Below are 18,420 nucleotides of genomic sequence, written 5' to 3'. Positions count from 1 at the left end.
GGCATAGGCCAGTACACACCTCATGAAAGTACCCAGCCCTTGCTCAGAGCCAGGCACTTGACACCATAGGAACTAGAGTCAGTGGTGCATCCAAGACTGGTGTTACACTGCACCTGTACCAAGTAACTCTGTGTGATCAGTCTGGTGGCTCCTGTTTGGCTGAGCTCTTCACAAAGAAGCATTTGCCCACACACACCTGTCAGACCCGATAGGTCTGCTGGCTTTGTGCTATTAGTCCATATGGAACGGGGATCAGCCTCCCAGGACCCCTTTCTGTGTTCTCTCAGACTTCAGGCTGGGGTGCTGCTGCCATGCCACTTCTTCTCTTCCTTTCTCACCATCCCTCCCCACTTTTTCACATAGATCTGCTAAGGTTTTTTCGTTGATGGATAGTAAGCAACCAAATATTAACAAGGATCCTGTCTCTGGCCGCCACAGTGGTTGATTTATTGTAGTGGTTCATGTCAAATCAATTGTGCATCCTTTTAAAACTAGACATACTTTTTGGTTTTTTTAGATAATGACTGATGTTAGCTTCTTGTAGACTACAATCTATAAAAGAGGGATGTCAGGGGAGCGGAGCCTGCCCATTTCCAGGAGTGAGACTAATCTAAGATAATACTTACTATTAGGAGAAAATTACCTTCCTGTTATTATGAAGTACATCATGGTAATACGTTTCTTTTCACCCTCCTTGAGGGCCCAGGGTGTCCTGCTGCTGCCTAATCATCACTTTTGTCTCCAAGAAGAGGAGAGAAGGAACAAAAGACTCAATGTGTGAGAGCTGTGGTAGGGCCAGACGTGCATCCCCAGCTACAGATGAGCACTGTGACTTTCCATGGAAACTGCTGCATTGATTCTCTGCCTTAGGCTGCAGGTAATTGCTTTGCCTCTTGCAATTATTTGGGGTAACTAGAAGTAGATAGTACAAAGAGTAGTCAAATCCATCAGTGCATCCTCCCCTTTTGCGGTTTCTTCCTTTAAAAGTGATCATTTCATTTTTTTTAGCCCAACCTCTGTGTGTCATTTCTGCTCATCTGGTATCTTAGCAGTGTGGCAGAGGAGGGGAAAATGAAAGCTGTGTTCATTTCTGCAGTATGATACCTTAGTGGAACTGCAGTGGGAAAGCAGAATGACTTCAAAATCCACAGTTATGGACCCTTAACACAGTGGGTTGGATTCTGAAATAGGTGCAGCCCAGAAACAGACAAACAGAGCCTGGCTGGCCCAGTGTGGATTAAGGCAGTTCTCTTATGCTCTCTCTTTAACCAGTGGACTTTTGTCCTACATGAAGTGGCAAATGTGAACAGAGCCCAGGTAGCAGTAATGAAGGTTTATAAAATTGCCACTGATCCATTACTTCAGAAGTGCTGTCGTGCTGCTGTGCTTAATGAAAGATCAGTCACGTAAACTGTGCCTGGGATTCAACTTAATTACATGCAAGAGATGGAGACTCTGTTATCAAGGCCTAATATAATATCAGATGGCTTTAATGAAGTCAGTAAGGTGGCAGCTTTAAAGTGAAATGTGCCTGATTAATAATGGAAATGACAGCAGATGGGAGTGAGGAGTGTTATAAATTCCATGTCAGTTCTCCACTGTGAGGTGAGAGTCACCGTGGTTAAGCTTTATTTTTGGGTTCATTGTCAGTGCTCATCCTCTAAGGCTCAGACCAAAGGGGCCAACAGCTGGAGGAGATTTCCTATTGAAGGATTCTTTTAGCCTGAAACTTGGTGTATGACAAATAGGGTGGTTTATTGTAATGCTTGCAAAGGAAGCCGTTTATCCAGCTATGTAATTGACATCAGGAGATGCCTCGGGATGACACGGCTGTTATCGTCACTAAATACTAACACATTAAATAAAGATGCTTAAAGTGTTTAGGCTTTGATTTGACTCAATAAGCATTTGAATGTCATTCCGATCCATTTTTAAAACGCATATTTTGGATTTCCAATTGAATCAGGAAGGCTTTAAATTAGTTGCTGGGAAAGCGGATGCTGTGTTGTTTGGGGCGCTTGTGAGTGCTTCCAGTAACGCAGGACAGCAGGCTGTCAGCTGGGGCTTCCCTATGGAGGGTAATGCTTCTGGTGTAAGCTGTGAGCAGGTGACCCCCCAGCACACACTCTGATGTCAGCCTGGCATGTTTGATCAATGCTGCTTTCCATTTGGAAGACAACATTGGCCACAAATGGGAAGGGGGAAGCCCGGTTTTCACCGTCTATTGATCTTAAGCTAAAGATTTGCGCATCAATCTCTTTATGCTGCTTATCCAGAGGGTACTGGGAGCTTTCAAACTGCTTTTTCATTGCATTTATATATGTTCTCAGTGGTGAGAGTGGGGTACTCTGTGCATTTCTTGTACTGAAAGCCCCGTGCCAGGAAGAGCAGAGCCAGGGCAGCCTTAAGAAGGGGCTATGGCAGAAGGCAGGAGCAGCAGCAGGTGGTGTGGAGTGGGGCACAGGGATTTCTGACCCTCTGCTCCTGTTCTGGGCACAGTTAGGAGTCTCTCAGTGCGAGGTGTTTGGATGTGGCTGTGAAGCTCCCAGCAGCAGCAGTTCATTGCTGTACTGTCTGAGCTGCAGCTGTCGGGTGCTGCTTTGGGAATCCTCTCGGTGCAGGGTGAAGCTCGCAGTCCTGATGCGTTACCACGCAGTTGGATGCTGGGAGGGCTGTGCAGCCCCACACCAAACAACGGCAAGTCAGCACTGCGTGCGTGAGTCAACTCTGAATCGTTGCCAAAGGTGCCTTTTGCAAACAGAAATTGGCACTAATTTATCAAGGGCTCGTGTTCGTATCATGATGTAAAGCACTCAGTCGCGTAATGAATCCTTCTGGATCGGAATAAAACGCTCGTAATGACTTTATTGTCAATAAATACCGTGTTGAAGTGGATGAAATCAATGTAAGGGTATAGCTGTGTTTTACCACCGGTAGCGTGCAGCGTGCTACGGCTTTTCTTACTGTGTTGGGTTATTTCCCCCCTCGTTTTGTTGTCTTTACAAAGCTCAGTGGTCGTTCTCCGCTCTGTGCGCTCCCAGGGCCGGGCACGGACTCGGTGCCCCCCGGGTCCATAACGGAGCTCGGGGCGGGGGCTCGGCGGGGCGGGGGCACGGCGGGGCTGCGGGCGGAGCGGCGCCTCCCCGGGGCGGTACCGGCGGCGGCGGCGGCGGCTCGGGGCCATGGTGAAGATCGGCGTCCAGCAGCCGGCCGCGGCGCTCAAGCCGGAGCGGGAGAAGGAGAAGGAAAAGGCGGCGGGGGGCGATGGGGCGGCGGGTGCCGTGCTGCTGCCCGCGGGCGCCGTGAGTGCGGGGACCCCCGGGTGGTCGTTCGTCTCTGCGGCGCTTCGTGCGCGGTTTGCGAAGCGAACTTCGGGGTGTGAGCGTGGGGTCCGGTCTGTGCTCGGAGCTCGCGGCTGCTGGAAGGGCTGCCCTGAAAGCGGCGGGATGTGCCGGTATAGGGATGTGTGCCAAAGGGCTGGAAGTTTTGGGGAGCTGGGGGAGGGCCGAGGTACGTGCAGCCCTATGAGGGTCTGCGGTCCGTGGGCAGCGTGGCCCCGAGGCATCCGAGCGCATCCTTTGGTCGGGGTCGTTATTGTGGGGAATGTGGTTTGAGGTTTGGCAGTGGCGGCTGGATTTCAGATTGTGACATCTCTGAAGGCTCAGGGCTGGCGTGGAGAGCAGCACAGCGGCCGGGGCAAGATAAAAAGCTAAGGATGAGAGCACGCATTGCTTGTTTCAGCTGTTCTGCAGTCCCAGTTGACACAGACAAGCCAAATTTGCTGGGCTGGGCAAGGGCTGGTGGAGGGCAGCGGGTGGTGGTCTCTGTGGCTGGGGCCTGGGGCAGCCCTGGCTGATGCAGGAGGACAGATGTGCATCTGCACTGTGAAATGCATGGAGCTGTGCGCTCAGTCTGACTGCTTATTGAACCCCAAAATTTCCTTGACCCAAACCCTATGGGGAGCAGTGGGTCTGCTCCATTCCTTCAGCACTGCAGGGCGTTCCCTGCTGCAAGGAGCTCCCCAGAGGGTCACTCAGCTTCAGAGGAGTTCATGAGGTCACTGACACCCCCATGATCTCCCACGTCACGAGCTGGTGTGCTCACAGCTCTCCTAACTGCATTGTCAGTGTCTGAACGCTCAGTCTGATGTTAATCCAGCTCATAGAAGCCATCCCAGAACATGTAGTGGGGAATGTGGCCGACTGCGTTTTCTTAGTGATTTCCAGGCTTGGTCTCATCTCATTAAGAGAGACACAGTAATAGGCTTCTTCCTGCCCTCGGGGGCAGCCCTGCTGGCAGCCTGGGAGCAGAGCTCACATCAGCCCTGGGTGTTGCCCCCGGCCCTCTCCCCATGGTGGGAGCCATCTTCTACCAATGCTGTGCCAGCTGAGGACACGGCTGGTTCCGATGAGCAGAGTGAGAACAGGGTTAAAAGTACTAACATGGGGAGTAAAGGTAGCAAAAAAACATGCTTCCATCGTGAGTGCTGCCAGATCCCTGCAACCAAAGTTGCCCTGATTCAGGTTGTGACAGATGGAGGAAATTGGCTTAAGCAGCAAATACTGAATTACAGAATGGCTAAGGTTGGAAAAGAGCACTAAGATCACCTAGTCCAACCATCCACCCACGACCCAATACTGTGGGTTCTGTTCTTTGCCTTCTGCCTCCTGGGGAGCACTGTGTTGTTAAGCCCGCAAGATCTGCAAAGGAACTTCAAAATGTGAATTTAAAATGAAGACTCGATTGATTCCTTTATTCCAGCAGAAGGGCGGGCGAGGGAGGCAGCATTAAGTGACAGGAGAGCAGCAGCGGGTGGTGGTGAGCTGGTGACAGGAGGGTGTCAGGGTACACACCCGCTGATGGAGGGGGGGGGCTATTCCTGAAGCTGTTTTCTGGGTTATTTATGATGCTGGGTTTTTCAGTAATGGCTTTTGGGGTGTACTTGGGGCACACCTGGACCAAGGGATGTGCTGCCCAAAAACCCTCCAGCCTGTGAGGCTGATCATGTGGAGCCTGGCTCTCTTGCCATGCCCTGTCCTGCTGCCAACAATCCCTGCTGGTGTCTCTTGCACTAACTGCCTTGCAGCAAAATCACGTTGGTGACATGCAAACGAGATGCTCTGCATTCCTTTTCTCTTTGATCTCTCAACTTCAATCCCAGCGATAGGAGCCAGAGCTGGGAAATGATTCAGCAGTGGCTTCTGCAGGCTGTGAATTTTGGCAGGTGCTCGGTTACGTGCAGAGATGTGCAAGTGGAAGATGGCTGCAATAGTGCCATGTCCCATAGACTGGTAGGCAAGGGCTCCTGACAGCAAGCTGGCACGTGATGAGCCTTGTGTTCATCTGCTGTGCAGCTCGGGTGAATTGAACATACAGGTTAACTTCAGTTGGAAAATGAATGTGATTTTGAGGCAACAGCATCTTGTCAAGGGCTTATAAAAGAATCTTCTTGTGGTTAGCAGAAGCCAGGGGATGCAGCATCCTCAGGCCGAAGGTAGTCTGAAGCTGTGCAGTACATCATTTGTTGTGTTCATTGGAAAATATCTTCTCAGATGCATAATAGCAGTCAGTGAGTTTTAATTGAACTCCAGAATCAGAGTTTGGAATGGAAATGCATCCATCTGCCGTGCCTTTAATGGCTGTGGGATATACACTGTGCATTTGTGATTCATTGGGTTTCATTAAAGTCTTCTGCTTCATGAGGGGTAAATGATAAGGAATGGGAGGAAGAGCCTCACAGTTCCACCATCCGTGAGGTTTCTCAGTCTCCTCACTGCCCCATTGTGCCTTATGGTGCCTGTGCAGGCTGCGGGGAGCACTGCTGCTGCCTTGGGGGTGATTGGAAGGGGAGGAAACTGAACTGGCAAAACAGCCCTGGACTCCTCTGGGGTCCTCTCCAGTCAAATGCAGGACCTGGGTCATATACTGGACTCCAGGCATTAATATTTCATATCCCAGCTGAGCATGACGAGGGATCTGACTAAAACTGGAAGGGGAGATTGAGAGGGAGTGGCCAATTCTAGCAGATACAGTACAAATGGGACTGGATTTGGAACCACATGGCTCAGCTTCACTGCAGAGATGTGGACTGCAGAGCTGCAGATGTGGAAACATGAAATCTGCTGGAGAAGGGTATTCCCTCAGGTGCAGGAGAGCCCAGGCCTCTGTAGCTCTGCGTGTGGAAGATGCTGTTGTGCTTACCTGCTTTGGGCATGGAAATAACTGGACATGTACTGGTTGGATGTGGGGGTTGAAACCAGATGATCACTGTGGTTCTTTTCAAGCCAGGCTGTTGTATGAAAAACACAGAAACCCAAAAAACACTGTGGGGGATGGAAAAGGCATTTTCACTTCTGAGCTGGTGTTTTCTTCCCAGGTCACGTGTGGCATTTACATGCTTACAAGGGAGGACAGTGTGGTATGGTCTGGGCTTCTGCCTGTTTGCTTAACCCATCCTCTGGATCTGCTTTGCAGAGCTCTCCCTCTGCTGTGGCCACACACTGTCCTCAGACAGAACAGTAAAGCTGGGCAGACTCAATGTTCTCCTCTCTTTTGCTGTTTGTTAAACTACATACTGTCTCCCTGTGGTGAATTTTCAAGCAGGGCTGACTCTGACAGGGTTTTCCTGCGCTGCTGCAGGAAGAGGAGGTAATCACTGGGCAGTGTGTTTTGTATTGGAGCAACTGTGCAGCTTAACGTATTGGTGCTCCTGTCTGTTCCATGGGACACGCAGCCCTCCAGCTGTGTGCTCTGTAAGAACAGCCTTATTTTTACAACAGGCTTGGCTGGCTCTGCTAATGCTCTGAGTGCTTTTACTCCCAGGAAATAGTAGGGGGAGGCTGGAAAGACTCCAGCTGGAAGCTGTTGCACCTTGGCCAAGAGAAATAAAATATATAGAAATGAATTCCTCGTCCCTGTGCAAAGAGGGAGAAGAAACGGCCCCTTGCTTCAAACATGAGATGGGATAAGGAGGAAAGAGGAGGTTTGTGTCCCTCTTGCTGGTTTGGGAGAAGGAAGGGAGGATGGCTGAGCACTCAGGAGCTCTCACACTTTAGGCTACATTTCTAACATGGTGCTGGCTTTGTCAGATAGCAACAAAGCTGTGGTTTTTAATTAGCCAGCAGTTGTTTTTGATATTCTAATTGGCAGCGCTGCAAAGCGACTCCTGAGGCAGGTGGCTTTGTTCCTAGGTACGTGCGGCTGCGTGGCTTACAGATGCGATTAGATTCATTTATGGCAACCTTTTTCTTCAGCTGTGATAGTCTCTTAATTACAGCCCTCCTTTTTGGCTCCCAGGCATCTCTGAGTCCAACAGCCATCAGCTGTGCTCCCCATGGAAGTACTGCTCCGTGGCCCTGCACAATGCTGCTCAAGTACAGCACAGAACTTCTGTTGCCTTGGAAACTGTGTGCCATATATATATATGTGTGTGTGTGTTTATCTTTATGCATGCATACACACATGATTTTCTTTCCTGTCCTAAACTCATAGAGATGCTCATCAGTCTGGAAGGGCCATTCTGTCCTGTCCCAGGATGGTGGCTTTGGTGTGGGATTCACTTGGAGATGCTCAAAGCCAAGTCCAGCAGGGCTCACTCAGTACCAGCTCACAGCCTTGTCTCAGCACCACAGTGACCAGCTGCCAGCTGTGCTTTTTTGCAGGTGAAGTCAATGGAGGTATTGTTGCTGCAGGTCTTTACGTTCTGTAAAGCAGTATTTGATTTTTACCATCACGATGGGATTTCATACGCTGAAGGTATGGGCCTTGAAATTATTTTCCCTTTCCCATCTTGGCCTTTGGTTGCTTGCTAAAACTACATACACAGCCGGATCAATTAGGTTTTCTGATGTGAGTTTCTTACGTTTTGATCCTGCTTCCTTAGGAAAGGAAGGCAGGGCTGCCTGTGGCAGTGGCTGTAATTGCATCGGTGCATCCTTCACGTCAAGAGCGCAGGCAACAAGCACCTCCTGGAGATGGCTGACGTGTTTTACTGCCTTTCAGCTACAGCTGCTCTCAAAACTGCATCCCTACGAGTATTTATTCCATATCATTTATCTCCTCACTTGTCAGTCATCAAAATCACATCTACTATTTTTAGTGGCCCCAAGCTCCTGTGCTGTTGGAGCTGTGCATGTAGGCACTCGCCGAGCTGTGCCCCCTGCTCATCAGGCCTTGTGATGTCCAAAAATGAAAGATTTGAACCCCGTGTCTTTCATAAATGCCGGAAAAATGGTTGATGGAGAGCTCAACAAATGTATCCTTTAATCAGCGAGATGTGCATGAGCAGATCTGGCTGTAGGCTGGATATTACATTATTGTTAAGGATATATGTGCTTATGCACCCATAGCAAGTTACATAAACATGGAGGGAGGATATCTCAAATCTCAGAGCAGCCAGAGGAGAGAAGGCTTTGAGCGAAGCGATGGCTGGTGATGTTTCTCTACCTGTGTAATTAGATGTCGTTCTGGAGGAAATAGAGTAGAGAAAAGTGATAAGCTCTGAGGAGCTGCCTGCACTGAGCTGTGCTCCTGGAGGAGCTGCTGTGCTGTTTTGTGCTGCCAGCTTGCAGCCTGTGCTTACAGGATCTCTCCTTTCCTGAGCACAGTGTGCTGGAGCCGCTGCTGGCCTGGTGGCTCAGACCTTTCCCAAACCCATCTCTGCAGCAGAGCAGTTTCCATTCTTTGTGTCCTCAGAAAGCCTGGACATTCTGAAGGAAATCCCCAGACTGAATTGGGGTTTGCCACCCCCCCTCCCCCCTTTCCCCAGGCTGATTTGAAGACTCCTCTACCAGACAGTCTGTAGCATAACCTCTTCTCCTCCCAGCTGGGTGCCTCCACCCACGCTCTGTTCCTGTGCCCTCCCTGTGAGCAGGCAGGGTGCTGAAGCATATGGAACATCCTGTGCTATGCAAGAGGAGTTCCTTTGTATATTCCATGCCCTTGCCTGCTGCCAGACTCTGGGTAGAGCATCCACAAAGGGATCTTGCCTACAAGCTGGAGCTGATTCAGCTCAGCTGGGGATCCATGTTGTGCTGGAGCTGCCTCTGCTTCACCCAGTGGGATGAAGTGCCTGCAGCGCAATGCCAGGTGAGCAGGCTCCTTCCTGCCATAGGGAGAAAGAGCAAGCTGTGCTTCTCCCACAGGTCACATAAGGGGAAGCCTGCAGTGTGCTGGCCATGGCCACCTATTGACAAAAAAAGATGTTTGTTTTTGAGGTGGAAGGCTGGTAGGGTGGCTTGTTGCTAGAAGAGCATCTGGCTGATGGATTCTTGTAAGATACTGCTAAGCATCTGCTGGGTGATGTTAGTGTTGTTGAGTGTTAATATTCTGATTGCCACCCGAAGCTTGCTGCCAGTGGGTGCGTGGTTGCTTGTAAATTGCAGTTTGTTCCTAGTGACAAAGGTTGGTGGCCTTCAGATGTGGAAGGAGGAGGAGATCTGCATCTCAGTGGAGGTTTGAGCTGCTGGTTTGTACACAATATACCCACAGGGCTGGAGTTAATTGTTCCTGCCCGACACTGTTGTTAACGTCACCGCACTCATTACCACTCCATCACAAAAGTGACTGTTGAGCTTTTCCTTCCTCCATTAAGTTTTGCAGGGTTATTTTTCCATCTTTTCCTGGTGCATCACAGCTTCCCCCCAGGCAAAGCACTAAGAATCTTCCCCTACCTCCTCCTAAATTCACAGCTTGGGTGGTGCATTACCAGCATGAGAACCCAGCACCCTCAGGATGAGATTTGCCCACAGAGCATTAACCATTTTCCCAGCTGTGCCTCGGTGTCAGCAGCAGCAGATCTTTGTGTTCCTTTCCACCCCCTCTAGCTGTGCTGCTTCCCCACTGACAGGTACCAGGGGAAATGTGTTTTGTGGAACACTTGACATATACAGCAGGACTCTCCCATCGGAGCCATTCACGTCAGAGAACCTTTAAACTTTGCAGAATTGTGATTTTCTTTTCTTTGTGGCTTGTCACCATTGCCACCCCTCATCTGTAGGAGGAAGGGAAGGGGAGAGAGGAGATGAACTTCAAATGCTTTATTTTTCAGCTTGCTTTGTTTGCTGGAGGAGTGGCAACAAGCTGATTAAACACCAATCCCTCAGCACAGGGAGCTGGCAGTGAGCTGCAGGTCCTCCAAAGCCAGGACGAAAGGGAAATGCATTAGATTAATTTCTGCTGGAGGCATGCTGCAACTGCAGCTCCACAAAGCTGGTTGGGAGCCTTGGGGCTTCAGCCCTTGTAGCACCCTGGCCAAAATGTTTCTTGATGCAAAGTCAAGTTGCAAGACCCTGTCTGCATTCTTCAATCTCATGGCCCAAGTTTGTGTGTAGCCCTTAAATAATGTACTGTTGATTCTGGTCCCTTTGGCAGCAGCTGGCTGATGCTCTCACTCTTGCCTTGCAGGAGGAGCAGGCGCCTGTGGTGCAGGGCCGCAGGTCATCGCTCAGTGGGGTGTGCTACCTGACCATGGGTCTCCTCGTGCTGCTCCTTGGCTTGGTCTTTGCATCCATGTATGTCTACAGATACTTCTTCATCACGCAGGTATGGGTGAGCTGGGAAGGACTGTTGGCTCCTCGGTCCATAGCAGCAAAGCAAACTGTATCGAGCCTTTGATTTGTGCTGCTGCTTGTTGCTTTGCACAGTGGGGATTTAGGAGCTGGTAACTGTGGGCCCTGCAGGTGGGACGTGTCTGAAGTGCTGGGCTCAGGCTCACCTCAGTCCTGGCTTTTCATACATCCTCCTTTTCCCCTCTCATGTTTTGTTTTGTTTTGTGTTTGGTTTTTTGTGTTTTTTTTTTTTAACTCTCTGAAAATATGACCTGCAAGTTCAGCCTTGTAAACCTGATGTTACTTCTGCCAGTGGTCAACCGGTTTTCAAAGCTTGGCTGGTTGTAGGGGTTGAGCAAACCCTGGAGGGAGCAGGGGGTACAGGCAAAGCAAAGCAGTGTTTTGCAATGGGTTTTTTAGGCTGTAGCACAGAGAAAATCTGTGAGCATAACAAAAATAGATGCTGCTATTAATAAAGCATGCAAAGCAAAGCAAGCTGGAGATGAAATGGCAGATGAGCCTACATCCTCTGTTAGATTCAGCACCTTTTCTTCCACATAGGCTTTCCAGAGCTCTGCCTGGTGGAGGCACTGGGCTGGCACTGCTGTAGATTTAAGCAGCAGTGGGTCAAAGCATGAGGAGGGGACACAGCAGAGCCCCATTTTAAGGAGGAAACCGCTATGCTCTGTGGCTTGCTGAGCGCTTAGCCAAGAAACCTCAAGTATCAATTTGCACTGAATACCTTGTTCTGCTGCTCAGCCAGCAGTTATCCACTCAGCAGAGTCTTCTTTTTATACTCTCCTTGCTCTGTACATGCTTATGCTGTCAAATTAATTTTCAGTCCTTGTTTTCGGGTGCATCAATTATTTATTACTTGTGCTCACATACATCTGATCTGGAAATCCCATGACAACCGTAGGGCTGCTCAGCTTTCCCACACTGCAGTGGTAATCTGGTGGGCTCAGGTGCATGGGTTCTGTTGCAAGCAAGTTTGTGCCTCTAAACTGCAGGAGAGTGGCAGCTTCTGGTTTTGTCCTGCTGCATTTGCCACGTACAAGCTATGAGTACCTTTAGAAGTGATGCTTTGCTTGCTCCAAGCCTATATGCCTTATGCAGAAAAATGCAATTACTGGAAGCTCTGTCTGTGGAACAGCCCAGCCCTAAAATGTAAGAGCCTACAGACAGTCTACTTCTCTGCGACCCTCCCACAGGGAATCTTTTGTTCCCTTTGGACCTGACCAGCAGGAAGGGAGGCAGAGTTGTTTCACAGGGGTTGTTTCACTGCCTTCATCAAGAGCATCCTCTGGCCAACAGGCTGACCTTGAAATATGTGCCAAACGCCTGTTCAAAAAGGGTATTTCTACCCAGTTTTTGCTGTGTTGGCGGTGGTTGTTAATGAGGTGTGGGGTGTATGTGTGTTGTGCCTCCAGCTGGATCTCATTCCCACAGCTTCCCCGCGAGAGCGTGTTTCACTGCGGCGTCCTTTATGAAGACTCGCTGTATTCGCCATTCAAAGGGCAGCTGGAACTGCACGAAGATGTCAAGATTTACATCGAGGAGAACTACGAGCAAATCAATGTCCCAGTGCCCCAGTTTGGAGGGAGCGACCCTGCGGATATCATCCATGATTTCCAGCGAGTAAGGGGCTCTTGGGTTCCTTCTGGACATAGCTCTGTTGTCCCATATCTGCACAATGATCTCCTTTTTGAGCTGTATTGAAAGGGCTGTGTCTGAGCTTTTCTCCAACCTGCTTGTCTTGTGTGTTCCTTAGGCTGGACTGAGGTTGCTTCAGTCTGCAGTGCTTCTGGTTTGCTGAACAGTACCACCTTCCTGCTCTGCTCAGCCTCCTTTCACCCATATTTACAGCCACATTTCATTGAAAAGGGCTCAATTTGTTAATTTCTCTGCTTGGAACACAGGGTCTGACAGCTTATCATGACATAACGCTGGATAAATGCTACGTCATTGAGCTGAACACCACTATCGTGATGCCTCCACGCAACCTCTGGGAGCTTCTGGTTAATGTGAAGGTATGGCTGTGGTCCTGCTTTATTCTATGTGCTTTTCTGGGCTCTCAGGAAGGAGAAACAAAAAATGGGGTCTGTGAAAGTGAGCACTGGACCTGGCAGAGCTGAGTTTTCAAAGCCTTTTTGTGTTGCAGCTGAAATAATGGCTTTGAAGGCAGCACACTAATGCAGACATGACGGATGAACCTGACTGGGGCAGTGCAGAAAAGCAGCAGATCAGTTTCCCCAGGTGTTTACTGAGAGTGGGAATCAACGGGGAAAAAAAACTGCCTTCCTTTTACTCTCGTTGCTGCATTTTCCTTTTGCAGAGCTCTCAGTGCCCCATGGGGAGCACTGGGCCTTCTGCTTTTACCCCTTTGAGGTGTGATCCGGGCTGCTTCCCCTGCTATGATGGGGGCTGAAACGCAGCTCTTGGTCTAATGCAGTTTTGCTCACAACAGGCATTAATTGAGTTTAGTACTGACATTTTTGTTCAGTTCAGAGGCTCATGCTGATGTATTGCAGTGACTGAAAACAGCCTTAAAATAGAGCGCTATTAAATCTTAACAGCAGGAAAAAGACCAGGATTTTTAAGGCTGCAGAAGGTGAAGCAAAGTTTTTAGCCTGGCTTTTTTTCTCTCCTCCACGAGGGCCTGTTTAAAAGCAAAAAAAACCCCCACCCAGTGTAATTCCCTGCAGTGTGATGAACTTTGTGGGGTTAAGCTGAGAGGTGAAAGGTTGTGCCTTGAGAGATGCCCGATCTCTGGTCCTTGTCAATTCCCCAGCTTGTTTCCCAGCCCTCCTTGCAGTCTCATCCACTGTGACCATCTGTTAGCTGTGCTGGCAGCCCTGCTGGGTTACAGCACACATTTACTTACAACTCACTCCAAACCAGGCGATGTGGCAGGTGACCAGTCCCCACAGCAGGGGAAATGGAAAAGGGAGGATTGCACAGGCTGACGGCAGAGCCTCATAAAAACACTGTCAGACTGGAAATGCTGGTCACGTCCTCAAATAACATGTATAAAATCTTAGGGAGTGAAAATGATACTTATCAGAAATAGAATTTAAAGGGGCATAAAAATGCAGTTAAAATGCTTTTATGACTATTATGACCTTAATTCTTTATAGAGCGTACAAAGCAGATGTGAGTTTAAATAACTTCGTGATTATTGGGATGGATACGTGTCCAGTCTGTCTATGCAGGTTTTAATGTGCACCTTGGAGACATCATTTTCGAGTGCTTAGCTTGGCCTTATGCTCACAGAAGTCTCTCAACATGAGGCAGGATGCCCAGAGATGTGCCCTTCTCCTAAGGGCTCCTGCTGGTCCTTGCTTTTCTCCTCTTGCTCCAGTCAAGTCACCCAGGAGTGGGACTGATTTCCAGCTGCAGGTTCAGTTTTGAAGGTGTTCAGTGGCTTCAGCTCTACTTCTAGCACCAAACCTCAGTGCAGCAAGTAATTGTAACTGCTTTCTCTGGCAGCACAGGCACTCGGTGAAGTCTTTGCCCTTTCTTCAGCCTGCTGCCTGCTCACGGTCCCTGCAGCCTGCAGGCACAGCTGTGCCCAGCCCAGATCTCAGCCTGCTGTGTGCCTTTCTAGACCTCTCCTATCTGGGTGCTTTGCCTGCAAATGGCAGCTATGCCACTTCTTGCAGATGTCTGTCTGACTTTTTGTGGTGGTTCGGTGAACAGAGCTGCACGAGTAACTGAGAGTAAAAGACAGAAGGATTCTCCCACCTTACAGTCGCAGGAAGCTGGAGATGACCCAGTTAAATGATGGACGATCCACGTCTTTTATAGAACCTGACTAATTTCCCAGTGGAGATGCTGGAAGCTCTAGTTTTCTTAAAACTGTTGGCAGAGAATTGATGGTGTCGTGTTTGTTGCACAGTCCTGTGATGGAGGAGCAAGAATTCTCAGTTCTCACATCTATTTAAATGTAAAACAATGAAGGGACTGGATTGTCTGTGTGTGTGCCTGCAAGCTGTGCCAAGGCTGTGGCAGATCCTGAGCCCCAGTCCCCTGTGTTAACATGAGGGCTCATGCCCATAACTGCACGTATCATGTGCCTTCTCCTGCGCCATCCCACTGAGAATCAGTAATTGAATTTCTTGCAGAACTGTTGTGTTAGTGTAATACAGAACTCCCACTAATAGTCTTGTGCTGCACCATTAAAAGAGAGCTGTATTGATCCGGGAGGCTCCGCCAGCCCAGCAGCACAGCACTGATTTAATGCGGTATGTTTCCAGGTACATCTCTGTGGAGATAACCAGTCCTGTGGTGGAAATTGAAAAGATGAAGTTTGAAACTGTGCTGCTGTTGCTTTGCCTTTTTTTCTCATATTGCTCCCTCTTGCAGAATCTGCCAATTCTTTTATTTCTTTGAGATACCTTAAGTAAAAGGGACCATAAATGAAGCTCTGTTTCATAGCCTGGTAAGCATCCAGTCTACTCAGAAGTGCCCCCAGTCCAAGCTGTGCTTGTAGCATGGCTGCTCATTGCCCAGGTAGCTCCCAGGCACCTCCAGGCTGGGCACAGCTTGCAGAGTCCTCACTGCTGAGCAGCTCCCTGTGATGGAAGCAGTGGTTTCCATCCCTGGGATTATCCCAGTTCCTCCTTTTTCTCTCTCCCACTTCTTCCAGTCCCTGGTGTCTCTCTCCTGGCAGCACCTCACCTTAATAAGAGATCACAGCTCTGGTCACGCTTTACTGTGTCATTTCAGAAAGGGACTTACCTGCCTCAGACATACATCATCCAGGAGGAGATGATTGCGACCGAGCACGTCAGCGACATGGAGCAGCTCGGCTCCTTCATCTACCGCCTGTGCAGCGGCAAGGAGACCTACAGGCTGAAGAGGAGGAGCACCAGGAGACGTAAGAGCCTCACAGTGCCCCTGCATCCCATCCCTTATTCCTGCTGTAACAGCCTTAGGGGTGGGGATGGGGGAATCCCTGCCTGTGGAAGCACACAGAGCTTTTGAGGTGTTTCCCACCTCATTCAGCTGAACCCCAAATGTCCTGCAAATGGGTGCTGGCTGCTGTCAGAGTTTCCATTGTTGCACCTATTGGGCTAATAGAAACATAGATAGGAATACTTGCAGGAGCCTGCAGATCATTGGCACGTGGGCTGCTGGGGCTGAACTAATAGCAGCGCTACTGGGAACTGTTCAGAAAATTTCCTTAATTCCTAATAGCAGCAGCTATTCAGAGCAGATTGAATCTGCAAATTGCCTTTACTTAAGTTCCTAATAATATGAAAAAGTTTTGAGGAAATTAGACTACCTTCAACTGATCTCATGATAATCAATGGTATGTATTTTGTATACAAATGCTGGTGTTCCTGCAGTAATAATAATCTGTTTCAGTGCTTGTAGTTATCTGTTTATTTCTAAGCCTCATCTGAAACATGAACCTATTCTTGGTTTGGCTCTGTGGGTGAGCTGTGAGGTGCTGAGGGTGTCTGGGAGCTGTATGGGGCTGTATGTGCTGCTTTCCCACAGCAGCCCCTGTAGCATTCAGCAATTGCATCCCACCTGCTTTCCTTCCCCGACTCAATGCAGCTCTTGTAAATGAACATCGGTTGAGTTTTTTCCTTGTCTTATTCTCTTTTAATCCCTTGCAGGTATCAGTCGACGTGAGGCTGGGGACTGCCACCGTATCCGTCACTTTGAAAACACTTTTGTGGTTGAAACTGTTATCTGCAAAAAGTCATGAAGCCCCTGTCCAGCTGTAACCTCCCGTGGCTTTGCTTGCACACACATGCTCTCAGCCCTCTTTTTAGACCTGGTAATCTGTCTTACTTTTTTTACTGCCTCTTCTGCTTGTGCAGCTCTAAAGCCTTGGGTCTGTCGTGACCTTGCAGTTGATTCTCTTCTCTTTTCTCCTTACTGAGATGTTTTGCTGGGCTTAAATTTATGCAGCAGTCACAGATGGCCTTGGAGTGGATGCAGCCTCTTCCATCCCACAGGGTGGGAATCTGTTTTGGGAGCAGGTTTTGGGTAGAAGGGATGGCCAAGAAATAGGATGCTGGAAATGGGTGCTCTTCTCCTGTCTGAGCACTTTCATGCTGGCACTGTTGTGAGGCTGGGACAGAAGGTGTCCTAATTACTGTTCTCATGCTGATGTAATGACCAGAATATGTCATTGGATGGACTTAGACGTGAGGTTACAAACAGGGTGGTTTGGAAAGCTCAGCAGAAGGAGGGTTTCTGCCCTCACCAAACCATGGTGCTCGCAGTTTGTTGTCCCAATGAAGACCAAGCTTTCAAACAGTGAAAGCAGCCCGTATGTGTTGTTTCTGTATCTAGCTCCTGGCTGATTTGGAGTGGCATACCTGGAACCAGCCAGGCTACCCTCCCTCAGCCTTCAATATAACAAGCAAGTGGTGTCTGCTTGTGGCTCCTGAGCTTACCTGCTGCTGCTTTGCCTGAGTAAATAGAGGTGAGCCTTCAATACATGCTGCCAAAGCTCAGCTGACATCCCATCTATGGGCTGCTGATGGAGCTGGGTGCTTTATTTCAGCTCACCTCTCCAAGCCAGCTCTTTCTGCCTGGAAGATGAGTTATATTCACATAGATCTGTCTTTCTAAGTTGTCAGGATCCCATCTGTGCGTGGATGGGTGCCATGCCTGCATGCTAAGTGGTAGCAGCAGCAGAATCAGTAGTTACTGGCAACTGCAGAAACAGGGCGGTTTGGGTTTTTTGTTGTTTGGTTGGTTTGGGGGTTTTTTTTGAGAGCACATTCCCATAGGACTCCTCTGAAGAAAGCTGCTTTGATCACAATTCCTGGAGCCCAGCTGTGAGTTGTGTCATCTGTAGGCACCACTGGAGAGCAGGTGTCAATACAAGGCAAGATTCAGTGCATCAATATACCGCAGAGAAATGATGTGAACAAAACTGTGTTTCTATTGATCATCAGGAAGAAAAATTGCAGGGTAATTAAATATTCTTCCCTCTGTTCCATAAATATAGTTAAAACTAATGAGGTTCTTAAAATGCAGGCAGTTTTTTGGCTTGAAAGAACAGCTTGGCACATTCTTGTTAATTGGTTTTCAGCAAATCTGGACTTGTTCATCTGTTGAAATGAGCTTGTTGTTTCAGGAAGGGAAAGGATAAAGTAAATGCAAGAACAATCATTAACTCAGCAGGACCAAAAATATGAATGTATTTGAGAGTCAAACTTCTATTAGTAATACTGTGAGCTAATTATATGAAAACAAAACAGTACCTTAAAATGATCACATAACACAATAGTAATTAGTGTGCCCTTAGAAGCTGAGATAATTATCTTTTTATATAAAAACAGAGTCGACCATAAACATTAGATTTTAATAGGTAGAGGAGGAGATGCTGATCTCCTGCTTGAAGGTGGATGTGAAATGTCAGATTGCACGTGTTTCATGCAGTCGGGTGAGGAAAGTTCCCCACTGCCAGAACAGCATTTGCTTTTATAGTACAGCTGTGTTTTTCCAACTACAACTTGCTACAAGCCCTAACCTTCCATTGCGAAGCAAATGATGAGGGTCAGAGAATCAGTTTGCTTGGTGGAAGTACCACAAACTGGTAAATTTAAGCCCTGCATTTATCTCTGTATCCAGGATCCTAAGCCTGCTCTCAGGTGAGCGCTCAGACCTTTCCCCTTCCCTCTGATTCTGCATGAATTAACATTGAATATGCTAACTCCGTGCAACCCCGCAGCCGTAAGGACAAGCCCTGATTCCTTAAGGTGAACTAACGTGGTCGCTGTTTCATAGGGTGAGAATGCAGTTGTCTAGAAAGAAAACACAAAATGCTTTGTATATTTTGTCTGGTAGAACTCTTACCTCGTAGGAAACATCCATGGGATAATAAAATCTTTTACCTCTGATA

The 18,420-nt window shown here is 48.6% G+C and overlaps 1 protein-coding gene across 3 annotated transcripts in view; it reads left to right on the top strand.

Moving 5' to 3' along the window:
• ITM2C (integral membrane protein 2C) overlaps positions 1 to 18,420 on the top strand; it is a 27,989-nt gene extending 9,569 nt beyond the window's left edge. The window contains exons 2-7 of one of the 3 annotated variants that reach the window (XM_085512839.1): positions 700 to 877; positions 10,405 to 10,542; positions 11,997 to 12,185; positions 12,467 to 12,577; positions 15,276 to 15,426; positions 16,175 to 18,420. In XM_085512839.1, the coding sequence (XP_085368965.1) occupies positions 839 to 877; positions 10,405 to 10,542; positions 11,997 to 12,185; positions 12,467 to 12,577; positions 15,276 to 15,426; positions 16,175 to 16,266 (720 nt within the window). In that variant the 5' untranslated portion in view covers positions 700 to 838 and the 3' untranslated portion in view covers positions 16,267 to 18,420. Of the gene's footprint in view, positions 1 to 699; positions 878 to 3,145; positions 3,303 to 5,537; positions 7,756 to 10,404; positions 10,543 to 11,996; positions 12,186 to 12,466; positions 12,578 to 15,275; positions 15,427 to 16,174 lie in introns of those variants that run through there. The other 2 variants (XM_015871234.2, XM_085512840.1) reach the window with 2 other exon arrangements.

This window comes from Coturnix japonica, chromosome 12, assembly GCF_054131305.1.
Source record: "Coturnix japonica strain WE chromosome 12, WE-NBRP24, whole genome shotgun sequence".
In the NCBI taxonomy this organism is placed as follows: domain Eukaryota; kingdom Metazoa; phylum Chordata; class Aves; order Galliformes; family Phasianidae; genus Coturnix; species Coturnix japonica.
Note: the sequence above shows the minus strand (reverse complement) of the source record. Positions and strands in the feature narration are given on the sequence as shown.